Source organism: Nilaparvata lugens, chromosome 5 (assembly GCF_014356525.2).
Source record: "Nilaparvata lugens isolate BPH chromosome 5, ASM1435652v1, whole genome shotgun sequence".
NCBI lineage: Eukaryota > Metazoa > Arthropoda > Insecta > Hemiptera > Delphacidae > Nilaparvata > Nilaparvata lugens.
This window is the reverse complement of record NC_052508.1, coordinates 31,139,161-31,166,502: the sequence shown is the minus strand read 5'-3', so window position 1 is coordinate 31,166,502 and position 27,342 is coordinate 31,139,161. Positions and strand designations below refer to the sequence as shown.

The window sequence follows — 27,342 nt, the reverse complement described above, 5'->3', positions numbered from 1 at the left end:
GAGAGAATACCGATACAATTTGAAATAATGTTAAGTATTCTGAGAAAAATTCATAAAAAATAATCCCAAGGATCTTGATGAGAAGTTTATACAGGTAATTCATAATTATCATGTAAAAACTGCCCATCATCCTCCCTAATCGAGAGCTTCTGAGTCCAGTCAAATGATCGTTTCTCAGGGAACAGCCTCGAAAGAATTTTTCTCGACGGTTCTATATGTATTTTGGGGCGCTGAAATCAAATCTAAAATTTGCTGCACGCCAGAGGCCGGCTTCACCCCCAAAATCCCCAAAAATTTCGGAACTTTATTTTTTTTTCATTTAATCTCGAAAACCTTGAGTTTTTTGAGAAAGGCATTTTCTACAAAATTAAGGTTACGTCTCACACATTCTCACGTAAAAGGATACGTCAAGGAACAAAACTTTAAACACTTATAACTTTTGACAGAATTATCAGATCTCCTCATACTACAGCTCATTCTTCTCAGCTCGTCAAGGCGGTTCAAAATCGCATAATTATCATGTATGATATTATCATATATCAAATTTGATCATTGATTAGAAAATTCCTCCTTGAATGTATTTTAGCCCATATTTCCATACACAAAGAAATAATAGTCAATTTCTATATTTAAAACTTAGTATCTCGGTAAACCGAAATGATAAAAAATGATACATGGTTTTGATTTAAAAAACAGAATATCCTCTTTCATGTGAGGTAAATGATTTTTGTTGTAATATAATCGTGAAGTAAGATACGTTTGTTTAAAAAATTTGAAATATTTTCCTCATTTCCACAGTCTCGACAGTTATTTTTGATAACAAATAGTGATGCAAGATGGATATAAGGCAACTCAGCTTATAGAGCATGAAATTCTCTACCATGCAAGACTGTGGAAATAAGGAAAATATAGCAAATTTCTCGCATATTCAAAGTTGTGTATCTTGTGAAACACTTCAGATAAAAAATCCAAAAAGAAGTCAAGGTTCTAGAGAATTTTCCCTTTTTTAACTCCCACGAATCATATTTCTAATAGCCTAACTAATTCAATAACGTTCAAAAGCTACATAGTCGTATCTCTGAAATAGTTCAATGTAGAAAAATCAAATATTTAAACGATATCGCTTGTGGAAAGTCAACGATGGATTTATTAGATTTATTGTTTGAGTGGTTTGCAAGTAAATCGAATACGTTTTTCAGTTTGGTCGGCGTTGGAGTTTGTGTGTAAGAACTGCCGAAAAGAGCCGACCTTCTCCGAACTGTGCCGTGTGTATGTTGGTGGAGTAATGGGTTGGTGGAAGGGGGAGCGAATCAAAATGTATCCGGCCGCCCGGCGGCAGTTCAAACTTATCTGTCAACAAGTAAGTAGGGTTATGTTGCTGCTAGACAACCAGTGAGTTCATTGAACAACTATTGTACAACGTGTTCTTAAATCACGCCGGACCATCCGATAATTTCATTGAACGAGAACGGCATCATAATGATATAGCATTCGTTATTGGTTCGAGTTATTGTATTGCTGGTTGCACTTGGAAAAAGTTTTTCCTTTAAATAGATCTTGTTGGAGTACATTCAGGAGAAATAATATATTAATTGTGTAGTGATTCATAATATTGCTTAGAGACTCTTCCAAATTTTCGGACAACATGGATTACCAGTTCATGAGTACAGCTCTACTTGTCATCTTTCTCACAAGAGGTGAGTAGGACATTACAATAAAAGTTTCACCTGAAACTGCTTCAAGGTTATTTCAGTAAATTGTGGAAGGCTATTCACATAGAATATATTCACTGTCCATTGACATCAATGACATGAAGGAAAAACGATCCTGTTTTAATGTTCCTTTAAAACATTTGAAACAAGAAATAGACCATCTTTGCTGCTTCATAATGTAGGATATTATTCTTTAAATCAATATCCTGATACAAATCAATAAAACTGTTATTAGTTCCACACATTCACATTTTCTTAATTTATACTTTGAGCTTTTCTCTTAAAAACTAAATTGTTTATTTATTTTATCAACGATGATAAATAGTTATTGTATGTTTTTGAAAGAATCTGTTTAATTTGAAAGAAATTGAAAGAATATGTTTTTGTTGTATGTTAACTGTTTATTTCCTGTGAAAACAATTAAGCCTAATAAACAGCGCTCCCCTTATAAAGATTGGTACACTGATGAACTCACTGCTATGAAGGAAACCTGTTTATATTTTTATGAGTTAATAAAAAAATGTAATATAGATATATACAAGGAAATTTATAAGAATATGAAGTGTCAGTACAATAAGAAAGTGAAACAAGCAAAATTGAAATTCCATAATAATCTAGTCAATAATGCATGTAATAAGCCCAAAATAATGTGGAAGATAATCAAAGACAACCTTTCATTGAATATTAAATCTGCTTCACGCCAAAAAATGTAGACCTGAGTTCTGAAAACTTCAACGTGTTTTATGTTGACAGCATAAATGAGGCTCTGGCTGCAATACCAAATACTGTCTCCCACTATTTAAATAAAGTAGAAAAAGGAGGTCCATCTTTCTCATTCCACCATGTAGCCGTGAAAGAAGTGTTCCTTGCATTGAACTCTCTAAGTAATAGTAGCTGTTTGGATATTTTTCATTTGAATTCCTTCATATTATGTAAAGCTAGCAATCAACAGTTCTTTGTCATATCTTTAATCATTGTATTGACTCCAGTACCTTTCCTGATATGCTTAAGCTGTCTGAAGTTGTCCCGATTTTTAAAAAAGGTGACCTCAACCTATGTAGCAACTATAGGCCAATATCTATAGTACCATTTTTTTCCAAAGCTTTTGAATTTCTAATAGCTCAGCAGATAGTCGATTTCATTGAGAAAAATAACTTGCTATCTTGCAAGCAATTTGGCTTCAGGAAAAACCATACTACATGCCAGGCAGTTATGTCTTTCATCCAGGAAATATTAAATGGTAAAAATTCTTTGAAAGCAAGACTATTTGATATGTCAAGAGCGTTTGACACTGTCTCTCATGACATTCTACTTTCTAAACTGGGAAGTTTTGGTTTTCATTGTAGATCTTTAGCACTTATAAAGTCATATTTAATCTCAGACAGATGTATTTTAATGGAGACGTGTCTGGTTAACAAGCCTGTTATTAATGGAGTGCCTCAAGGCTCAATTCTAGGACCATTACTGTTTATTATCTACATGAATGATCTGCTAGGCAATATTGAGGACGAGAGCACAACTTGTTATATGTATGCAGATGATGTGTGCCTGAATATCGTGACCGATTTCAACAGAAGAGAAACCTTAATAAATGAAAAATTAGAACTAATGTCTGATTGGTGTAATGCTAATAAACTTGCTCTGAATTTGAACAAAACGCACAACTCATCTGTATCCTATAATAACTGGAATTCAGGGCATTCTGTCAAATATCTAGGCATCAATATACAGAATAATATGAAATGGAAGTGTCATATTGACTGCACTATCCCCAAGGTTACAAGAGGTGTTTTTATGTTGAGAAGATTAAAGGGAATAGTGTCTCAAAAAAATTTAGTAAATGTCTACTATAGTTATGTGCATTCACATCTTTTGTATGGAGCTATATTATGGGCCAATTGAAGTAATTCCCATTCACTTTTTGTTTTGCAAAAAAGAGCAATAAGAACCATGTGTAATGTTCCTCCCCTTACGCAATGCAAACCGCTATTGCTATTATAAAATTATGTGTTTGCCGTGTATTTTTATTTTTCAATGTTTTTTATTTGTAAAGACTAACTTGCTCTCATTCTCTAGTCATTTTGATGTTCATTCGCACAACACAAGAAATAGGTTGAACCTTAGAAACGAATATTGTCGATATAAATCTAGTCATATTAGTTTTAGGGCTTGTTCAATTAGGTTTTATAATCAGTTACCGTTACATATAAGAGGCTTACTTGTGAGTGAATATAAATTCAAAATTAAGGATTTTCTAATAAGAAACTGTTTTTATAACAATGATGAATATATTGCCATCAATATGGAGAATTTTTAAGATGTTGATGTGATGATTTCTTGTTGTTTCTATGTTGTATGATTATATAATGTAATGATTTATGTAATTTTCTCATGACGTAGCCTATACAAATTGTAATTTGTCTTTGGCAATGAATGGATTTTGATTTGACTTTGATTTTGATGTTGCTTTTAGAATTAATCAGATGACTACTTTCATATGATGATAATATATCATACGTCAAAATAGAATTACCATCGCTAAAATCTCATATCCTACACTTGGCCATTCTGACAAATTGGCTTGCCCTCAACCCTTCACTAAATAAAACAAACATAAATTACACATAATTAAATAAACACATTACACAATCCTCCAACATTTCAAATTGTCTATCGAGTACTGAGAATTATCCCCAACCAAAGCACCATTTGAGTTTGATTTCTTAATCAGCAGCTCGTTATTCCTGAACCACATATACTTGAGCACACCTATTGATTGAATATCCTTTGCACGTTTGAATAGCGAATAAAAGTAGGGTGGCATCAATTCTTGAACAAAAATTGGTTTGTTAGGTTCTATACCCAGCAGCCCAGTCTTCAGAATCTCAGATGACTTCCGCGCCGACGATAGGAATCCTCTCTTGTCCGATTCGCTGTTGAATTTCAATATAATAGGAGAAATAACCTTTGAGTTCCGAGATGGCATTCGGTAGCATCGATAGATTGTGTTTTCATTAAGGGGAATATCAATACTCTTAGAAATTATTTTAATTATGTTGATTAAGCTCTCTTTCTCTACACTATAAATGTTCATAATTTTCATTCAATTATACTGAAGTATTTGGGTATTGTTGATTGCTTGCATATTTATTTTCGATTTATTTCTTTCGATTGTGTTGCTCTCCTTAGTTGATCTATCTATTTTCACATTACAAGTGATAATATTTTTGATTTCAATTTAGTTTTTGCATTCGTAAGTTCTTTCTTACAAGGCTGTATAGTATTACAAACTGAAAGATCTTCTATATGATTGATATCAAGATTTGTTTCTTTTTCAACCACATCTATATGATACAGGTAAATCTGATTTTTTCTATCGGTACTTTTTTCATTTCCTGATTTAATATTTTGAGGTACAGGAAGAGAATCAACTGAATTCGAAATTTCACGACTGATGCATTTCCTTCTAAAAGTATGTCTTGTTGCTTGGTAATCATCTAACTTATTCACAAGTTCTTTTGTCTTCACAATTTTAGGTAGATCATCAATCAGTTTTTCACGAATTTCGTTTGGTATTCTTCGTCTAATCTGATCAACTACAATTAACTCTTACAGGCTTTCGTAGTCATTCACTTGTAAACCTTCTATCCATTCATTAAAAGAGTTTTTGAGTTCAAAAGCAGAATATCGCCACGTAAAGGAACTTTCTTACCTATGAAAAGCAAATTTTTATCGGAATTATTGCTCCGGACTGAGCTTAAATCGTTTGAGCAATTAACGTTTTATATGATCATAGTCTTTTGCAAGTGGATCAGGCTCTTTTGTAATAATATTCACTATTTCTAGTGGCAAGAGTGCCATTAGATACGTGACCCAGTCCTCTTTGGTTATATTGTGTCTATTAATTTGTCTTTCAAATAAGGTCAAAAAGATGCTTATATCATTATCCATGTTAAATCGAGTCATACGTTTCAAAAAATCATTATTTCTACTCACTATTGAAATGTCCGCATCATTCCTTCTTGCTTCCAACTCTAATTTCTTTAATTCCAATTGCTGCTCAAGTTGTAAAGCAAATATTCTCTCTTCTCGTTCCTTTTACTCACGTTCGCGTTCTCCGTCTCACTTCTCGTTCTTTTCCCTTTCCTCTCGTTCTCGTTCTTCATCATTTTCTCTACTGTATCTGCCTTCACACTCTCCAACAGCTTCTTGATGAACTCTTTCTTGTAGCCTTCTGATTCAGTAATCAATCTACTTAATTGTACAACTCCCGGATTAGTAGGTAGATCAATATTCAACTCCTCTGCTACAAAACTTCAGATATCCCGTTAAATTCAATCCAATCCCGGACGAGCCCCAAAAAATGTAGGATATTATTCTTTAAATCAATATCCTGATATAAATCAATATCCTGATATAAATCAATATCCTGATATAAATCAATATCCTGATATAAATCAATAAATCTTTTATTAGTTCCACACATTCACATTTTCATTTTCTTAATCTATACTTTGAGCTTTTCTCTTAAAATCTAATTTGTTTATTTATTTTATTTAATGATGTTGCTTTCTGAATTAATCAGATGACTACTTTTATATGATGATAGTCTTTGGACTTTCTAGTCTTACTACTTTCATATATCATACGTCAAAATAGAATTACCATCGCTAAAATCTCATATCTTATTCAGAATCACGCTTCACGTGATAATTATATAACATACTAGCCGTCAGGCTCGCTTCGCTCGCCATATCCGTCTAGCCAGGGGGCTCCGCCCCCTGGACCCCCGACTGGATCGTCCGAGAATGAGATTTAATTTGAGCACTTTTATCATATGTTAGAACAATCCAGTCGGGGGTCCAGACTCAACGTCTAGCTAAACGGATATGGCGAGCGAAGCGAGCCTGACGGCTAGTAATATAATATTCCCAGGATTGAAGTAGCAGTGCCCAATCAATTTTTCTGCGATAAATGCATTTAAATCTTCAACTTGGTGCCAACCTAACAAAGTCAACTCAACTTAATGCCAGCCTGACAAAATTATTAATTTAGTTGCCTGTTAACAACTGTTTCGAAGAGGTACTCTATCTAGATTATAGTTCTATAGTAACATATGATATGGAAATTTCAATTATAATTAAGAGATTGGGAGAAGAAGAATATACATGCTAGAAGACGAACTTTAAACCCTTAAAAACAACCCTTAGAGTTGACATATCGCCAAAAGATTTCTTAGTGAGCACCTAGGACGTATAAGGAGGCTTTATTCAAAGTTTTGTTGCAATCAATACATTAGTTTTCCAGAAATCGTGATCAGTGAGTCAGTGAGATAAGAATTTTATATATATAGCTGAAACTTTAATAAAAAAATGACATTGTCTGCAAATGAACGTTACTAGAGTCTTCATGAAGTAAGTAGGCTATAAAGAAATGCTCTATATTATACATGTTCTACGCGTATTTAAATATTGCCAAAAGATTTCTTAGTGCGCCTCTAAAGGGCCAACTGAACATACCTACCAAATTTGAACGTTTTTGGTCCGGTAGATTTTTAGTTATGCGAGTGAGTGAGTGAGTGAGTGAGTGAGTGAGTGAGTGAGTAAGTCAGTCAGTCAGTCAGTCAGTGAGTGAGTGCCATTTCGCTTTTATATATATAGACTAGCAGGGCACCCGTGCTTCGCTACGGGAATCAAAAGATGATATTATTTATGTGAAACATTTTTAATCTAAATTCTATCAAAATTGTTATAATAGTTTTTGAGATTGGGCCACAACTTGGCATGAAAAGTATTGAGTCAAATCATTCGAATAATGAATTGATGTGTTGAAAGTGTTCTGTAGAATATTAGTCTGATTGCAGCGAATTTTGTAGAATATTGGGCGGGGCTTAAAAGTCAACCTCGACTTTATTCATTGGCGATTAATATTTCCCGTTGACATTTATCAAATTAGCAGTGATCTTATTATTCTTGATTTTGCTTGATGCAATTGAAGAATAAATTCCAAATTAAGTTGATTCGGAATTTGATGACTCTGGTATACATGGATCTGTTGCTTATTCTGGAATTTTTGGCATAGCCTGTCGCTTATTTTTCTTTTCACTTATCCAAAAGTGTAAAAGCAGCCAATCCACTGATTCTTCCTTACATGAAAGTTCATTCATACATAAGAGTCCATTCATTGACCGAGCGAAGTGAGTTCAAGTCGACGGCATTTCTCTTAATGTTTAAATGTTTATAGGGTGTTGCGCATTTACGGCGAAACGCGGTAATAGATTTACATGAAATTTTACAGGTATGTTCCTTTTTTAATTGCGCGTCGACGTATATACAAGGTTTTTGGAAATTTTGCATTTCAAGGATAATATGAAAGGAAAAAGGAGCCTCCTTCATACACCAATATTTAAGTAAAAATCAGACTATAGAATTATTCATCATAAATCAGCTGACAAGTGATTACACAGATGTGTGGAGAAGCCAGTCTATTGCTGTATTTCCATAAGGTCTATAGTTTCAATCAGGTACTTGTGGATGAGAATACTGCGTGGGGTCTACTGTTCACAGAATTACTAGTAATAGTTAGTATCAGTAGACTTGAGATGCGCGTCTAGGTGATCAATTTTCATAACGGCAAGGAAAGTTGTGTGAGTGCGCCACACCAGATTTTTTCTGATCAGCTGCTACTTGAGGGACCAATAATCCTTTCACAAGGAACGTCAGCGAATCTTCCCAGAGTTGAGACCTGTTCCAAAATCATGTTTTTTGTCGCAAACACACTATATTCCTGATTTAATCAAAATCGTTAGAGCCGTTTTCGAGATTCGTCCGACATACATACATATCCACAAACACACATATTCAAACAGAAATTGCTTTCTTTGTATGATTGACTTCAATGATTATGATTCCATTCAATAAGAGCTCATTTCACATAATAATAACAGCTGGCATCAAAACTAAAAATGTCAAACATGATTGAAATTGAAACAGTAGCGATCATCAACATTTTTATCTTCATCTGATCTAAAGTAATCAAATTATAGTAAGATACACATCAATGTGTCAGCATTGTTTAAATGGGGAGCATTGATGCTATTAATGAAGAATACTGACAGTCAACGAACTGTTATGCATATTCTCCAATATTTTTTTCGAAAGCTACCTTCTATTTTCTCAATGTTCAACAATATTTTAGAATAATACATGGGAAAAGCGCCTTACTTCTATGGAAGATATTTTAACATTAGGAAAAGCAACAACAGCTATTTGGCCGTTTTAATAAATAACCCCTTTCTTTCGCCCAAGTTAAATTTTGGCCGAATTTCCTCATTCTTTCCAAACAGAGTCCACAACGGACACTTCTGAAGTTATAAAAATGCCCTCCATACATCATACTGAATTATTAAAATTTCATCGAAATTGTTTAAGCAGTTTTCGTGATCTGTCGGATATACTAACAAAATTAGTATTGATATTATAGGATCAATTGATAGAAGCAACTCCCGTCATAAAAGTTTGTTTTATGAAAAATAAAAATTATCTTTACTCCCAGGAATAGCTCTGATTGAAGCAGCAGTGCCCAATCAATTTATTCTGGGTAGATGGATTTTTATTAGTTCTTCAACTTGGTGCCAACCTAATGGAGTCATCTCAACTTGATGCCAACCTGACAAAATAATTAATTTAGTTGCCAGTTAACAACTGTTTCGAAGAGGTACTCTCTTTCTAGATTATAGTTCTATAGTAACATATGATATGGGAATTTCTATTATAATTAGGAGATTGGGAGAAGAAGAATATACATGCTAAAAGACGAACTTTAAACCCTTAAAAACCACCCTTAGAGTTGACATATCGCCAAAAGATTTCTTAGTGAGCACCTAGGACGTATAAGGAGGCTTTATTCAAAGTTTTGTTGCAATCAATACATTAGTTTTCCAGAAATCGTGATCAGTGAGTCAGTGAGATAAGAATTTTATATATATAGCTGAAACTTTAATAAAAAAATGACATTGTCTGCAAATGAACGTTACTAGAGTCTTCATGAAGTAAGTAGGCTATAAAGAAATGCTCTATATTATACATGTTCTACGCGTATTTAAGAAAACTCCAAACTTTCTGCCTTCATGACCGGCTTTAGACTATGATCTTAATGAATCTATATATATAAAAGCGAAATGGCATTCACTCACTGACTGACTGACTCACTCACTCACTCACTAACTCACTCACTCACTCACTCACTCACTCACTCGTAGAACTAAAAATCTACCGGACCAAAAACGTTCAAATTTGGTAGGTATGTTCAGTTGGCCCTTTAGAGGCGCACTAAGAAATCTTTTGGCGATATTTTAACTGTAAGGGTGGTTTTTAAGGGTTTAAAGTTCGTCTTTTAGCATGTATATTCTTCTTATTCCAATATCTTAAAATTATAATTGAAATGTCCATACCATAATATAGAACTATAGAAATAGATTATGTTAATATAGAACTATAATCGAGAGAGAGTACCTGTTCGAAACAGTTGTTCTGGTAACTAAATTAAAAATTTTGTCAGGTTGTCATTCTTCTTCTTCTTCTTCTTCTTCTTCTTCTTCTTCTTCTTCTTCTTCTTCTTCTTCCTTCTTCTTCTTCTTCTCCTATCTCCTTCTCTTTCTCTTTGACTTTTTCTATTTCTTTCTCTCTCATCCTCCTTTTTTTTCTCGATTTATTTTCTTTTTTTTTTCTTCTTCTTCTTCTTCTTCTTCTTCTTTCTTCTTCTTCTTCTTCTTCTTCTTCTTCTTCTTCTCTTCTTCTTCTTCTTCTCCGACTTCTTCTTCTTCTTCTCCGACTTCTTCTTCTCCTCTTCTTTCTTTTCCTTCTTCCCATCTTCTTCTCCTATCTCCTTCTCTTTCTCTTTGACTTTCTCTATTTCTTTCTCTCTCATCCTCCTTTTTTTCTCGATTTATTTTCTTTTTTCTTTACCCATCTCTCTCTTTCTCTTTCCCTTTCTCTTCTTCTATTTCTTTCACTCTCTCTATTATTTTATTTATTTTTCTCTATATCTTTCTCTCTATTCTTTTTTGTTTTCTCTTTCTTCCTTTTTCTTTTTTTCTTTCTCTGTCTTTTCCTCTCTTTCTCATTTTCTTTTCTCTTCTTTTTACAAAGTACGCGTGACATAGTTTTAAATTGGATGTCATTTTTAAGCTTAAAACATTTTGGCGCATGAAATATGCATTTTAGAGGGAAATTTCATGGAAAAAAATTTGTAGAGGGAGACTTATTAACGAAATATTTTCGTTCGAAAAACGGTTGAATATCTTGAATGGTTATTGAAATACAAGCAATATAGAAAATCCTAAAAATTTTGGCGGCCATCTTGTTTCCGAGGTGTTTGCCTGTGATTTCGACTTATCATCATTACGTTTCTTATTATGCTAGACGTAACGGAGAAATTGAGACATCTTTCACGACTGTTACTCAAAAATGACCACGGAATGATATGTGCGCGTTACAGTCAAGTTTAGGGATTTGTGGAATGGACAAATATTATTAAATAATATTGGATCTTAGAGAAAACATAAACTCATTTCTGCAAACTTACTCATCATCCCCTTCAATTTGACGTTTTAAACTTGAAGATTGATTCAGTGGTTACTGAGATCTCAGGGTTGAACTGTGCATTGAATATATAGATTACTCCCCCTATTAGAATTCACCATCCTGCTGAATAATGCAATTCACCTCTACTTAATATATAATCTGATAGATAAAGAATGTCATGTTGTGTGAGTTCTACGTAATTTCTACAAAGAATAAACATTTTGAAATAATAATGTTACAGCTGTGTTGTGAGTGATGTTGTGGTACTTTTCCATAATGAAAAGACAAATTTAAATTAAATTATTTTATAATAATGAAAATCTGGTGTGACGCACTCACACAACTTTCCTTGCCGTTATGAAAATTCATCACCTGACGCTAGTGTTCCCGCGCATCTCAAGTCCACTATTCAAAGATCCAAGCCAGCTGGTGACAGGACAATGAGGCTGGAGACACACGGTTTGCTATCTCTTCATATGAATGATTTAATAGAATCAACAGTTGCCAACAGTTTGCAATTGTATAACCACATTTTCTTGAATTTCGAACATATTTTCAATTTCAGGTGAAAAATTTATTAAACATTAATTGTAAAGATTCTCATGCTCAATCTTTTCCACTTGGAATTTTCTGTTTAAATTGTATTTAAAGCCTGTTAATTGGGAATCTAAAATCAAACTTTGCATAGATGGGGCGGAGCTCCTGAAATTTTTACAGATATGGGACTTATGGCAGTTATAGAGCTTATCAATGACTTTATATTTCAAGTATAAATTTGATCAAAATCGTTGGAACCGTTTTCGAGAAAATCGCGAAAAACCCTGTTTTTGACAACGTTTTCACACTTTTTTTGGACTCAGGGTACCTTTTAACGTATAGAAATTTGCAAATTAAGGTACCTTAATTTTTTTTCGGAAAGCAATACTTTCCTTACTTATGGTAATAGGGCAAGGAAAGTAAAAAGTGGTTGACATTTTCAAATTTGTGTTTTCATTTTGAAAATGATTGTATCATGTTGCTCAATTTCCATTCAAGTTCATTGAAGTTGCTGGGAATTGCCTTAATGTGAATTTGTAGCATCATCTATATTATGAGGGGTCAGAATATCGTTATTGCTAGAGTCCTGGGTCATTTTAATTACTGGGTCAGTCGCTCTCTCGCTCAGTTGCCCTTGCTACTGCAGTACATGATACTGCACTTTGAAATAATTCACGCTTCTCTCATTCACGTATTATTATGAAAATGATACTTTTCGTTTTCCAGATGATCAAAGGAAACGGATGATTAGAGAACAAGATTGAATCAAAGTCAATTTCATGTTGAGTTATGTGTATTTTCAGTTCAAGAACAACTATGTATTCTCAAGAAATGTATTGGAAAATCGTTACTTATCGTTTAGGCATTTTTCATTCTTGCAGTTGTAGCGGCAACTTTAGGGGGTGAAGGAGGGAAAATAATATACTATTCAGAAAAACATTTAACATATTGCTATCCATGATGAATTCATTAAACTTCCACCTAATAATAATTATTATATGCTTATATATCATATCTTGTCTGTATAAAGTCACATTCATCGTCTGCATGCGTTATTACGTCGACTGGAGTGGTATAGAATTAGAATACATTTGTTTTATTGAAGGACGATGTTGGTGCTTTCAGGCAATAGATTTTGAACTCGACGGAATATCATAGTTTCTGATGTGGTCTCTTCGATCACAAACCTTTTGTCCGCCGTAAGAACAGCATTTCAGACTACTACAGCATTTCACTCTACTTTCATGTGGCTCAGTAGGGATCCACGATTCGCTACCATAGGGGAGGGCTGACACAGCCATTACTTCATAAAATTTCATCATTGTTTTCCCCCTTACCTTGTGTAATAAATAGAGATCATTGAAGAGCTAGAATAATGGCTTTTATTGACTAAAATAAACTGAGATAAAATAACAAACTTTCTGATGATTTAGAATAATTCAAACAACTGATTTATGACATATGATTATAATATCATTCTTCCCTCTCAGTAGTTGAACCTACCGGGGTCAATGTTGACAGAAACTTCTCTTCCATCAGAAAGTCTTACTTGAGCGACATGTGGGTTCAAATGAATAATTTCTACCTTTTCAACTTCAGGATTATGCTTACTGCGTCTTACAAAGGTCTTCATCCATGCCTCCTTGGCGTTGATCAGCCAGGATGGCAAGTTTGTCATAGATGTGGGACTACGAGGATGAATGAACATTCGCTCGTGAGGTGTGCAATTGATGGTCATGCAGAGAAGCGAGCGAATGCTGCTTTGTGATTCTAAGAGTACCTTTTCCCAGTGAGAAGTATCCATGTTCCTGGACCGTAGGGCTAAACGGATTGTCTTCCAAATTATTCCATTGTAGCGTTCCACCTGTCCATTACCTTGAGGGTTGTAAGGTGTTGTGGAACTGGTAGCTACACCCTTGGACATTAAGTAATCTTTGCCATCTTTTGATAGAGATAGAGGTCCCTCTATCAGTGTGTATGTATGAAGGATAGCCGTATGTGGTGAATAAGTCATTGAGATTTTGAATTACTATTTCTGATGACATGTATCGACAGGGATAGGCAAAGGGAAATCTCGAATATTCATCCACAATAGTGAGGATATACTTGTTTCCAGTTGATGATGGCAGGGGTCCTTTGAAGTCAATGTTGATCCTTTCAAAAGGCCGAGTTGCTCTTATCAATTTTCCTTTGAAACAGTTGAATCTTGGCTTCAGCTCTGAGCAGATCTTGCATTCCATGCAGACTTTTCTGATGTCATCTACCGAGTATGGACGGTTATGAGCTTTAGTCCAGTGAAAAAATGTTGTGATGCCGGGGTGGCAGAGGTCCTGAAGATATTTTATCAAGTCTTGATTTGATGTGATACATCTCATCATCACACATGCTCGAAAAAAAGAGCGTCAGCAGTTATGTTCTCTTTTCCAGGTCGGTAAATGATCTCATAGGTGTATTGAGATAGCTCAAGGCGCCACCTCATGATTTTTTCGTTCTTCACCTTGCCTCTTGCCGCGCTATTGAACATGAATGAAACAGATTTTTGATCAGTAATAAGTTGAATGAAACGACCAGATAAGTAATGACGCCACTTCCTAATAGATTCTACAATGGCATATGCCTTTTTTTCAACTGATGAGTGTCGTTTTTCACTTTGGTTTAGCATTGGTGTGCAACAGTATGCATTGGGACGTTGATTGTAAGATAGTGTTGCTGCTATGCAGAAATGTGAGGCATCAGTGTCTACAGTGAGAATGCCTCCTTCATCCTTCCACATGTTGCACAGCTGCAGCTACCTCTTTGCAAAGATCTTCAAAAGCTGCAAGGGCCTTTCCTTGAAGAGGGAAGAGTGTGCCAAGGCATGTGCCAACGCATCAATTTTACTTGACAAATTTTGTATCCATCGAGAGTAATGTGCGAAGAAGCCCACAGTTCTCTGAAGAGTTTTGGGATTAGGAGGTGGGGGCATATTAAGTAGAGGCTCAAGGCTCTATTGATTTGATTGATAATGATTTATTTCCAACTAAAAATCCTAGGAAACGTATCTCCTTTTGACAGAATTTACTCTTCTCCTTGTTTATAGTAAGTTCGTTTTTCGCTGGGCAAAATAGTCGAGAATGTTTTTTGTTGCCACAAAAAAAGCATTCTTGTCCACTAATACTAACAGCTGATAATAATGAGGAGTCTGAAGTGTCTTTTTGATTAGGAATTAGATTTGATGCATTTTCTGTATCTTTGCAAGCATTAAGCTCAAATGGAGGATTAGATTTATTGTAGCATTGTGATTGATCTCTTGCAGACTCAAAAGCTCTTGTACGATTGAGAGTTTCATGCAAAGACATATCTGGGCTTTCTAAAATTCGTTGGCGGATTTCGGATGAATATAAACCTGCAATCAATGCTTCTCTTATGTGCTCCTCTCGATTCTCTGTAGCAGAGATCGCTGTAAAATTACATTCTAGGCTGAGTTCTTTCAGTTTTAGGAAAAAATTATCGATGGACTCACCTTGTTTTTGTTTTCTTATAGAGAGAAGGTACCTTGTAAAGATTTCGCTTTTCTTCTTGATGCCTTCAAGGATGGAGATACTTTCCTCAAATGTAGTACAATCTATTATCAATTTGTAATTTTCAGCTGACAGCAAGGTAACTAAGATATCCAATTTCGTATTTTCAGTGTAATAGTTTCCTTTCAAGTAGGCATCCAGCATTCTTTTCCAGTGTCTCCATTCCATTGGTGCACTAGGAGAATCTGGATCCACACTTAGACATTTTGGTTTGAGAATTTTCCCAATTGATTCCGAGCTGAATGATGTATCAACGGGTTCATTTCGAGATAATTCGGTAGGCTTATCCTGATTCCGTGATGGAGATTCAACATTATTCCGATCCCGGGTTTTCCTCTTTGGCATTTTGATTACCGGTACTTATTTTAGTCAATAAAATTGTAATAAATAGAGACCATTGAAGAGCTAGAATAATAGCTTTTATTGACTAAAATGAACTGAGATAAAATAACAAACTTTCTGATGATTTAGAATAATTCAAACAACTGATTTGTGACAAATGATTATCATATCACCTTGTTTACAAGGTACCAAGTAATATTGCCAAATATCCACTGAAATAATTTCAATAATTTGAAATAAAATAATTTTAATTATTCAACTATTTTATTCTCTACATTCGGATCGGCTTTGAAGCTGATGTCACAGACTAGATACTTAGAATTAACTATCTGTTTCAGCACTCTGTTATCTTCGATCTGACAGGACTTGCCATAACTTTTGACTTATCCGTAGAGATAAGGAAATTATATTCTTTGCTCCCCTGGAATATCAATAAATCATCTGGAAACAATAAAGCATTTAGGTACAAGTCATTACTTAGCTTAATTCCTTTGTTCACTTCACATTCCCATCTCTTTAAAATATAGCCAATTTAATCCCAGGTTTCAATAATAAAAGAGTTATCAATTATATCAATCCATATAAAATTGTTGGAAGATGATGGAATTCTCATGACATCATGATTAACATGAATACTTTTGGTTGCACAAGTTTATTAAAATTCAACAATGATTGAATGCCGGTTTAATGCAATGCAACGAGAACCAATAAGAGAAGCGAATGACGTCTTTCGTCAGCACTTGCTTGGTCATGGCTTAAATTTATAGTTTATAGCCAAAAAGCATGAAGAAAATCAATTATGAATAAAATGTGGAAGACCTAATATTGTTTTATAGCTTTAGTACAACTTGAGGAATTATTAAAGCTAATATGAATTCTAAAAAACTCAAAATCCTGAAACATAGTTATTTATATTTAACAATTATTTTATATTAATTAAATCTTAGACACTACTGCCCTTCTGGTATTAAAACAGACATCTTATATCAACTTATATCAATGTAAGAATTGAGAATAAAAAATGAGGTGAATATATCAAAAAATAGCTACAAAATTACAATTATACAACGCATTGGTGAAGCCTGAGGTGTGTTACGGATAGGAAACATGGGTTCTCACTGCTGGAGATATGCAGAGACTGAGAGTTTTTGAAACAAAGGTGGTGAGAAGAATCTTGGGCACTGTTTTTGAGAATGGTCTCTGGAGAGAATGAAAAAATTTTGAATTAGAGGAGTTCTTTAACAATGAAGACATTGTGCGGTCGATAAAAGCTGGCAGAATAAGATGGATGGGGCATATGTTGAGAATGGAAGAGTGATGGAATGTATATGGAAGGAGAAAATATATAACAGAAGAAAAAAAGGTTTACCAAGAAATAGGTGGAAGGATGATGTGGAACGCGATCTGAGGACGCTTGGAGTTCGTAACTGGAGGAGGCAGGCCGAGGATCGAGACAGATGGAGAGGCTATGTGAGAAAGGCCAAGCGTTGTGAACACCTGTAGAGCTGAGGAGTAAGTATATAAAAATACTGTAGAATGGAAATTGCTCATAGAAGAACTTGACAAAGGTGTAAACTCGTCCAGTGAGCATTTACATTATTTATATTCATAGCAATCAAATCAAATAAAAAAGCAACTGTCTTCATAATATATTATAGTAACTGTAAGGATAATACGATCCTTGAGTCGTCTGTGGGTTTGTTTGTTCGTCATTCGAAGATTACTGCCCTTTCCTTTTATCAACCAACTTAACATTTACAGATGATTATAGAGATATTCTTTGACCCATTCCAAAGATCAAGTTGTTGCTCAGAAAAATGATTGACTCAATCATTTAATCCCCAACCTCTTTGAGGATATAACAGGATATCATTCAAAGTGCATGAGAAAAATATTCATGGTGAATTATCATCCATTTGATTTGATTCTGACTTATTCTCCCACACGGGAGAATATGGAGATTATAAAGTTTTATTGAAAAGTTTAGGATTCCAAAGTTAGTACAATAGTTAATGAGCGAGCTCTCCAGCCTAGGGGGCCCACTACTAGTTAAGTTATCTATTTACATGAAATGAATGATGGTAATCCGGACCCTTTCAACCTTCCAACATAAATAATCTTTCCGCCACTTTTCTACAAAACCGCCGTACCTTAATCGCAATACAGTATCAAGATACTAACTTAACACTGAAGATTGGGACTAGAGCCTGAAACGTGTCCGAAATAAGCTAAGCTAAACTTGTAAGTGGGTTGTGGAAGTGTATTTCGATACTTTCTAGATTATCGAGTAACAGTTCAAGTTGGGATGCAAACATCGGAAGGCGTTCCAAATTTATATCCACATCTTGTAATCAGTTTTCTCCTAAAAAGAGGAAATAGAAATACAAAGCAGTTGAAAAACTGTTTATTCAGAGAGATGTAAATTTATTTATTTATAAATGTGATCTGTTGGAGAAGAAGAACGTTTGTGAAACAACTGCAACCATACAACAAACTGATATGAATCGGACTCGTGTTGTTTCTATAGCAGATGGACGACTAGGCCTAGTCAACATGATAATTGATCTGCTACGATTGTATGAGGATGTGCCAGATTAGCGGACTGGTGCCACTGCTACTGTGCCAGTCTCAATGGTCCCCGCTGAATGATTCCTTTGTTTCTCAATTCTGATCCCTGCTCTGCCACAGTTGGGGCTTGGCTCCTGCTCCCTGGGGCCTGTCATCCTAATCACGTTCAACGGTAGTGCTTCTCAAACAAGTCAATCCTCCGCTTCACGAGCATTTGCACTGCACTCTCACCTGGCCATCACAAACTAGCTTCTGATTGATATTAGCATAGCGAGCATTGCTATGATTGCTGTTATCAGAGCACTAGCACTAGTGAGGATTACAAATAACAAACTGGAACAGTGTTTTCGTTGCGTTGCTGCACTCTCGTGTTCAAGTGGAGTTGTTGAATTAAGTTTCACATTATTTCATAAGAAAAAAATTTTAAAAGTTGAATAAAAACGTTCACACTTAAATCTCATTTCTCAATTCTTTTTAAACTGTTAGCAATGAACTCGTACTAAGCATGAATTACATTACAAGCATGAATTACATGTTTTGTTCGAAGGAAACGGTCACTGATCTTCATCTTCAGCATACTTGATAATGAGTATTCAGTATTTTTACATATCATTTAATCTCGTAATCATAGTTCTAAAGATGAAATTAGATTCTCCTGAGATTATTGTATTTTCATGATAGTTCCGATCGTTTTCACAATCAAGAATGTATTTATTTATCAATGAACTAGCAGGAACCCGTACTTCGCAAGGATCTATTTTCAAACTTGATAATCTGAAAACTTTACGTAATGAAATTTTGAAGAATTCAAAATAGGCCTATAACCATCCTTGGTTAATGAAGAATCTAGCCTTTATGCAAAATTTCAAGTTAATTAGTCCAGTAGTTCAGACGTGATGATGCGTCAAACATAATTTTCCTATCCCGTACGTGTGTATAAGCCAACTCTTTATTTTATTATAGATATGGTCAACGACTGCAAGAGATAGGAGTGTGGAAAAGAATAGTTGTGAAACTATGATAGCGCCAGAAAGTGTCTCAAACACAATAGTAGGTACTACATGAACTTTTTGAAAGTGATTTGAAAAAAAAGTTAAAACAACAGAACTGAAAGTTGTCAACCTTTCTACCTCTCTACCTCCATTTAGAGAGGCTTTTGTTTGAGACGAATGAAATCTTCTATCTTCTATATTTATACATAAAAATGAATGTCTGTTTGATCCCTATGACTTGAAAAATACTTGACATAACGGCATGAAACTTTGGGAATATGTTGTGTGAATATTGGGGATGGTTTCTGACCAGAAATTTTAATAGGGTGGCTAATAATGATTATTTATTAATCCATTTTACAGACCTATGTTTTCGAAATTGTCGGCCAAGCGGCTACCGAAGAATGGAAAGATGATCATGTAGTGTCAAGTGTAGTTGATTGGTACCAGCTGTAGATAATGGTTCCCTAGAAGACCTATACAAATAATTATCACTCCCCTATCATTGAGTAACCAGAAAATGTTGGAAAAAATTATTCACCTCATGGAAGAGAGTTGTTCATATTGCATTTATTATTACTGAAGAATGTCAGAATAATTCACAATTTTTTTCAATTTTGCTTGGCTTATATTCATCCTAAAATGGAAGATAGAAAGAATATATGTAATTCCTGGTGATTCATCGTACATCGCATATCGTCAGTTTAGAGGTAAAGTCACTAAGTAACATTTTCAACTTTTTCGGTGAATTGAGATTTCGCATATTTTCATCAACTAAAATTCACAATTTCGCAATAAAAGCTTCATATTAACACAAACAATTGATTTTACCTAGCTACACACACTCATGTTTCCACAAAAAAAAAAATTCAGAAGAAAATTATAAGCTTTAAATATTGAAAAGCTGTACTTCATGACTTTTTCCTCTATCAAAAACTAGATTAGTTGTTACATGATGACATTGAATGTGAAACCTAAAACACAGATTTCAGTTCATATTTTCCAATCTGAACTTAGAATTTGAGGATTTAAATTAAGAGTACTGCATAATTCGAGAATTTCTTGAATTTATTTATTCATTTAAAAAAAAAATGATTATAGATTTGGAAAAGAATGAGTTATTCACATTATCTTTAAGCCTTACCAATTCAAAAGAAGCAAGCTATTCTTGTCATATTTCTCCTTTTTTATCATTATTGTGGAAAACACTATTATATCACTTCAGACATCAATACTCATCTAGCAATTACATTAAACTATAGCATTTAAACAATTTTCAATCATCACAAAGAACCTTAATCCTTGTTAATTTGCCACCTCACGAAATAACTCGAATAATAATTATTTAAAGTCCTCAAATGACATTATTCATAAACAAACTATATAAAAAACTATGACATAACATTACAATTGCATAAAATATAACCTAAAAGTAGTTTTAAATAATTATAATAAGACCTAAAAACTCTGTCACCCATATTATACTGACAACTGGATGAAAGAGATTTGGGAAAATAGCAGTCAATACTTTGCAAAAATATTAATATGTACATAGTGATTATTTTGAAAACAATAAATAAACTGAGAAACAATTCAATAATAATTAATTAGATTATCTTCTAAGCTATAAGAACGGTGAGATTCTCTAACATTCTCTAACAGAACATTCTCTAATCGTCTTCACCTTCTACGTCACTGTTGTCAGAAACTCCTGGCTCAGGCAATCTTTCACTATTCTTCTCCACTGATGGCGAGTTTTGATACCAGTTGTGCAATTCTTCTGGTATTATGTTTTTTTGGCACAATCTGATGAGATCCTTCTTCTTAGCAGCACTGATGGGTAAAATACTTGGGTATGCTTTCACAAGTTGAGGATTCAAGTTCCGGGGTCTTCCACGACCAAATACCATTATTTTTTTGAAGTCATCTGAATGACTATATTATTGTAAAATATAGTACCCGGGTGTTCTTTCTCATAACGAAAACATTTGACATTAAAAGCCACCTTACCTTGTTGCCATCTACATCGACATTCCTGTTGCGAATTAGTGCTGAGCTCAGTTTTTGTAAATCAAAGAAATCAGAGTGTTTGAGCTCCTCTACATTGTATGGATTTTTCTTACTTTTCCCTTTTTTTGACCTTGCTGACTTGAATATTTCTCTCCAGTCATTCATGATGAAGACTGGCACATTCCTTTTTGCATTCTCAATTGCTGAGTGCATTGAATCGCACTCCATGAATGAATGGACAGATTCCAGAAACTTCTGTTCTATTACCTGTACATGCGTTTTGGTAACTGCATACAACAAAATGGCAGATACATGCTGATTCCTATTTTGTCCACCGCATGTGTCTGAGAACATTGACAACTCTTTTACATTTTCAGGTAGCTTTTCAATGTATTTGAAGAGAACAGACCCAATTTCTGTGCTTCCTCTTTTACCATTCAATTCGTTCCAAAAAAAAAAATGTGCATCATTCCCCTTACCACCATCATACAATGTGAGATTGAATACACACAACTTTCTGCTATAATAGAGTTGTGACACATCAGATGATGGAAGTTGTAAAACACTCTGCAAATCAAATGTAATCGTTTTGAAACTTTCATCTTCTAGTGAACGTTCTTTGTCTGCTCGTTTCATGTAATTGCATTCATCTTTGCGTGCTATATGTGCATCATAAGATTCTTTCAATGTTTCTTTTTTTCTATTGGATGCAGTAAGAATAAATTACATAGTGAGCATTGATCTTTCTTTGGACGAAAAAAGAACAAGTTATATTCAGTGCAAAATATGCGCCTATAAGTGTTGCTGCTTACAGGATTGGAATTATTATTTTCACAAAATTCCTTGTACAAAGCATACATTTTTAAAATGGAAAGTTTTGTATCCAGATATTTTCTTCTTGACGATTCTCTCACTTAGTGAGGATCCATGGTAGGAAAACTCTCAATATGCCGTTTTACATCCAACCTAGCATCTTCCGTTGTTTTATTGCCAGGCTCTTTTTTGCCTCTTTTGTCAGATCCCGCAAAGCAGCCTGAAGGACTACACCCTGAGAGAGCTGTATTTATCGGCCCATTGGATATATTGAGAGTTTTTTCGAAAAAATTAGCACAAACTCTATGAGTACCATCTTTATTTGATAAGGAGTATTGTTTTGATAAGATACGTGCACTTGGACTGGACTCATCCACTTTACAGCGTTTGGGCAATGTGCTCATAATATGTTTCAATATAAAATCTTTTTGCCTACCATAATCTCTCAGTGACCAGTAGGACTTGCAGATATATTTCCTGTCGTCTTCACTGAAATGTTTTTGACACTTAAACCATATTTATGTTTATTATTTTCTATATTCTATCAACTATCATAGTTGACATCAATATTGTTATTCTATGCCATTAGCATGAATTGTAGGTTATAGAGAATAAAAATGTTCTCAGCTTCGAATGCAACATATACGGCCAGATTTTGATTTATAGGATACTTTTCATTCACATTAAAGGAGACGGCAATAATGCAAGACACGCCCTTATTATGTATAAGAAGTAAAAGCCTGGTTGCGTGCAAGGGAGTGTCGGATGCTCTTTGTAGTTGAGCCAATAAAATGATCATCCTAAAGTCCAGAGCTAGACTTATTTGGTGATCAACACATTTTTCATGAGCCATACTTGTTCACTCATCGTGTCTTCGATAACATTCCCGGCTAGGAATGCTGGGGAGAGGAAATTGGATACTTCATTCTTTATAATGATAATGAACTCGAAAAATATTTTAAAATTTTCTTAATATTACAATAATTTATGTCAGCTCCAGCCTATAACTGCGGATACTTTCTGTAATCAATCTTCCTACTACTATAGTGTATTAATAGGTTATAGGTCATAATATCAGATACAGATGCTATATGCGTTGATGTAATGAGTATGCATTAAGTGTGAAATTCGAATTACGAAATTTCGGTGAAATTTTATTATGTGATGTGGCCGTTACATTAGCTGTATTTTTAGTATTGCCTTGTGGGATGCATGTGCAGGAGAAAATGAAAAAATATATATGCCTGGTTCGCAATTGGAACACTGTGGAACATGATTTATGAGCATCCAGGCCTGTAACGTAGTTTCCCTTCATACCATAGTTGATTTATTGACAATCCATATGTAAAGTATGGCGAAACATTGGCAAGATGTTCATAAATATTTGTGAAAAATGGCTTTAGTGTAGGTCATTTCCTCACACATCGATGCCTAGGATCTGGGACTTTTTTATTAGGATCTGTGATGATATATAGAACTGAAATATAATATAATTTCTATAAATATAACTGTGCATGATTCGAAAATAAATTTTAATTAAAACACTCATAAGAATAAGAATAATTTTATTCCTTCAATGCACAACAATGCTATCGGAAACGTCAATTTGATAATAATACCGTACATAAATTCAGGTTTCAATCTCACAATAGTTAAATGTAAATAATATAATAATTCATCTATACAAGGTATCTTTCAATAGAATAAAGAATAAACATCAAATAGGATGAAGTAATATAACATGACAGAATATAGTCATTGAATAATAAAATAAAGAATACAACAAAAACAATACAAATATTGAGAACACTTATATAGTTAAAAATTTATTCTTCCCTACTTCAATAAAAATAGTTGTGATATGGTAGATTAAAGAAATCTGAAAGTGAGTACAATGGATTGTCTAATAGGAGGCGCTCTATGTTCTGTTTATAAATTTTAGCTGGAAGGTTCCTGGCTAGTATGGGCAATCTATTGAATAATTTCAATGATATATGATTCGGGCTGGTTGCTATCCTATTCAATCTAGTATATGGTACATCTATTTTTGATTTGTTCCAAGTGTTATGACTATGAATGTCGGTTCTACAGCTATATGAGCCTGAATTCTTTTTATTTGTAGGAGAAGTTTGAAAGCGACCATACTGTAAACTGTCATGATTTCTGTTTTATAAATAGTAGAGGGTTGCAATGTTCCAGATAAGCAACATCGCATATAGTTCTTAAAGCCTTTTTCTGGAGTAAGAATACTTTTTGAACCTCATAATCATATCATCCAAGAAAGTGCCAAGTATTTACATCCATTAGTAGTTTCATTTACATAAAAACTATCAACTCTTTATTCTTAATTGAGCCTCTATCGAAATAATACTTTATGAAAATAAAAATACGATCCTTCAATGTAGAGATGGGTGTCAAAGCTCTAATAAAATCCGAGGAAGATATTTGTGCGTCTGTTTGATCAATCGAAGAAGATTATTCATTACCTCATTTTTCTGTTTTACTTTTATTCTCTTCTATATTAAAGCTTTGGTAATTTTCATCTGGCATACTAAAAACACAATTTTCATTCCATAAAATCACATCTACAATACCAGACACCAAAATAATATTGGCATTGTGCAGCCACGCCTGCAAAATAATTGTACCAGGACTAACAGCCACTATCTATGTCACATTCTGTACAGGAATATCCCAAACAGTCTGAAGCAAATGGAAAATGTTTTCAGCATTAGCACCTTTAAATGCTACCTTAAGAGGTGGCTTTTTGAAATTGGTAGGGACACCGCATAGCGGCTCATCCAATCCGCCTATATCCATTGAACATCAATCCTGGTTATGAATGTTCGTCTGGATATGCAGGACTCCGTATGTCTCTTAAAATTATTCAGTTCGTACTACATTTTTTTCTTTTTTTATACCATGTATATATATTTTTTTTCTAATACTACAGAAATTTAGGTTCAACAACATTAAGTGCTCTCCACATCCTCTAAAGATGCTTTTTCATTTATTTACTCTACTATACTTATTCTATTGTTTTTCTTAATTGTAAATCTTCAACTGTCAGTTGTTATAATGCAGTTCACAGTGCTCATTCCCCACACCCAGACTTGTTGTCTTTGTGGGGAATATTCACTACTTATAATTATAATGTTTCTGCTGTTGTATTACTTTTTTGTGAATAAAGATCATTTGATTTGTTTTTTTGTTCAATAATCTCCAATTAAGAGACATATTAGATCAGTACAGGTGCGGATAGATCGAGTAAGTCGCGGTGTAGATTTCGGTTTTGATCGATACCACAATTCAGCTGATGAAAACATTAGTGTGTCATCGTGCTGAACGGAAAACAAGACGTCACCATAGGCCTACTGCTCTTAGCCTACCCATGTTTTACAATGTGTTTTTGCTACATGAAGGTGGATCGCGATCGCGACTTACACTGGAAGCTAATAATTATAGACCCGACAGTTCAGTTCGTACCCTTACGTTAGTATCCAGATTATTGCTATTGAATACTCATTTTAACTGAAAAATAATCTTCTAAATTTTTCATGAAGCCAATATATAATATAAACATTATATTTACATATAAGTAGTTATAACAGAGCCAATAATTGAGACACGTAGAAGATGAATCTGCTACCCACTATTTATCTTGGAAATAGTTGATGAAAATAAATTTAATATTGTTCCAGTTTGAGAATATAAAATTGAGCCAGTACCAAATTTTTCAGTAGTATTCTGAGATTTTCTTTAATGTTAATACATTTCTTCAGAGCTATCATTTTATTAGAATCAAACACATCAAATTATTGACATTCCTTGACCGTATGGTATGAAAATAGCTGAATAAAATACGATTGATCTTGTGCTATTTTCTTTGATGGACATAATATTGGGTAGAGTAGAGAGTCTACTCAAATAGATAAGGGGGTTGAGTTGATCAATGCGATCAATGAAACAGAGAGAAATATATGAGGATTCTTCGAGGCGAAAATGATGGAAAAGAGAAAAACTGGAATGACACGAGGGGATGATGAAACAAACGGAAAAAGGGTGAAGGTGAATGGTGCCTGTTACAGGACCGAAAATCGATGCGCTCACTTCCGCATGGGGAATAGAGCTATATCAAATATCGATGATCCCTCGCTGATAAAGAAGTCCTTGTAATTTCTTTGCCGTCACTTCACCTGCCCTTCCTTCCACACTGATGCTGCGTACGGCATCATTTATTTGTTTTAAGGAGTGAGTGACACGTGTCGTCAGTTCAAATTACAATATCCGGTCATGTATACCACTACCACACTACTTGAGGTATATTGCGAAATACTATAGTGCAACTCCCAATGACAATGTTCCTAGAATCAGCAGTGTCAGATATTTCAATGTGCTTGAATCAATACAAGCCCGACATCTTACCACTTTGATAGTTAATTATGTGGTGATCAATAGAACCTATATGAAGCCAGTTGTGAAACTACTATGAAACTAGATGTGAAAACCTATTTCGCTTTCAGTTCATCTCTTCACGGCAATTGCCATGAAATTTTGAGAATCACAACAAATAATGCAGGATATCATGAAATGCAAATCACATGCTTTATGATAATCAGCAGATAAGTAAAATCTGTATAGTTGAAACGGTGAAGTCTATAAAGTGAATGAAATCAATGTTTTCTCTCTAGAAACAGATCTCTAAGACGGATATCATTCTCATTTTCAGATTTGTAGCAGTCTGAAACTAATTTGTAGCAGTCTGAAAATTTCACGAACATTAGATATGAACAGAATCAGAATCTTACTAGAGACTTGTACCGTAGCCTATTGCCATAGCAAGTCTATGAAAGTGGTATGTGGAGAGATGAATGAAACGTCGGGTATCCCTATAACAAGTAGTCGGTATATTCACAACTGAGTTGGAATTGGAGCTGAACTGAAAACGCAATTATCCTGTTAAACGATACTGCAGTCCCATTTCTCGTAGCATTTCCAGAACAATTTTCGACATTAATCTGGGGAACGAATCACGCTCAGCGCCCGGCTGGCTCGTTAATAGAATAACTGCCGCTCGAGTCTGATACGAAAAGGGAATCAATTGTCCATCGATGATCCTCTGTGTAGCTGCTACCTCTGGACAGCTAATTCAAACCTATCTCTGGCGTTTAATTCTTTTAACAACTTTGTCCCTGAAAGAGCGGATTTGTTACAAAGGAGATAG

General features: G+C 34.3%; 1 protein-coding gene across 2 annotated transcripts in view; it reads left to right on the top strand.

Moving 5' to 3' along the window:
* The first annotated feature begins 1,331 nt into the window (after positions 1-1,331).
* LOC111059567 (neural cell adhesion molecule 2) overlaps positions 1,332-27,342 on the top strand; it is a 374,852-nt gene continuing 348,841 nt past the window's right edge. Inside the window, exon 1 of one of the 2 annotated variants that reach the window (XM_039428154.1) lies at positions 1,332-1,697. In XM_039428154.1, the coding sequence (XP_039284088.1) occupies positions 1,646-1,697 (52 nt within the window). In that variant the 5' untranslated portion in view covers positions 1,332-1,645. The remainder of the gene's footprint in view (positions 1,698-27,342) is intronic. The other variant, XM_039428156.1, reaches the window with a different exon arrangement.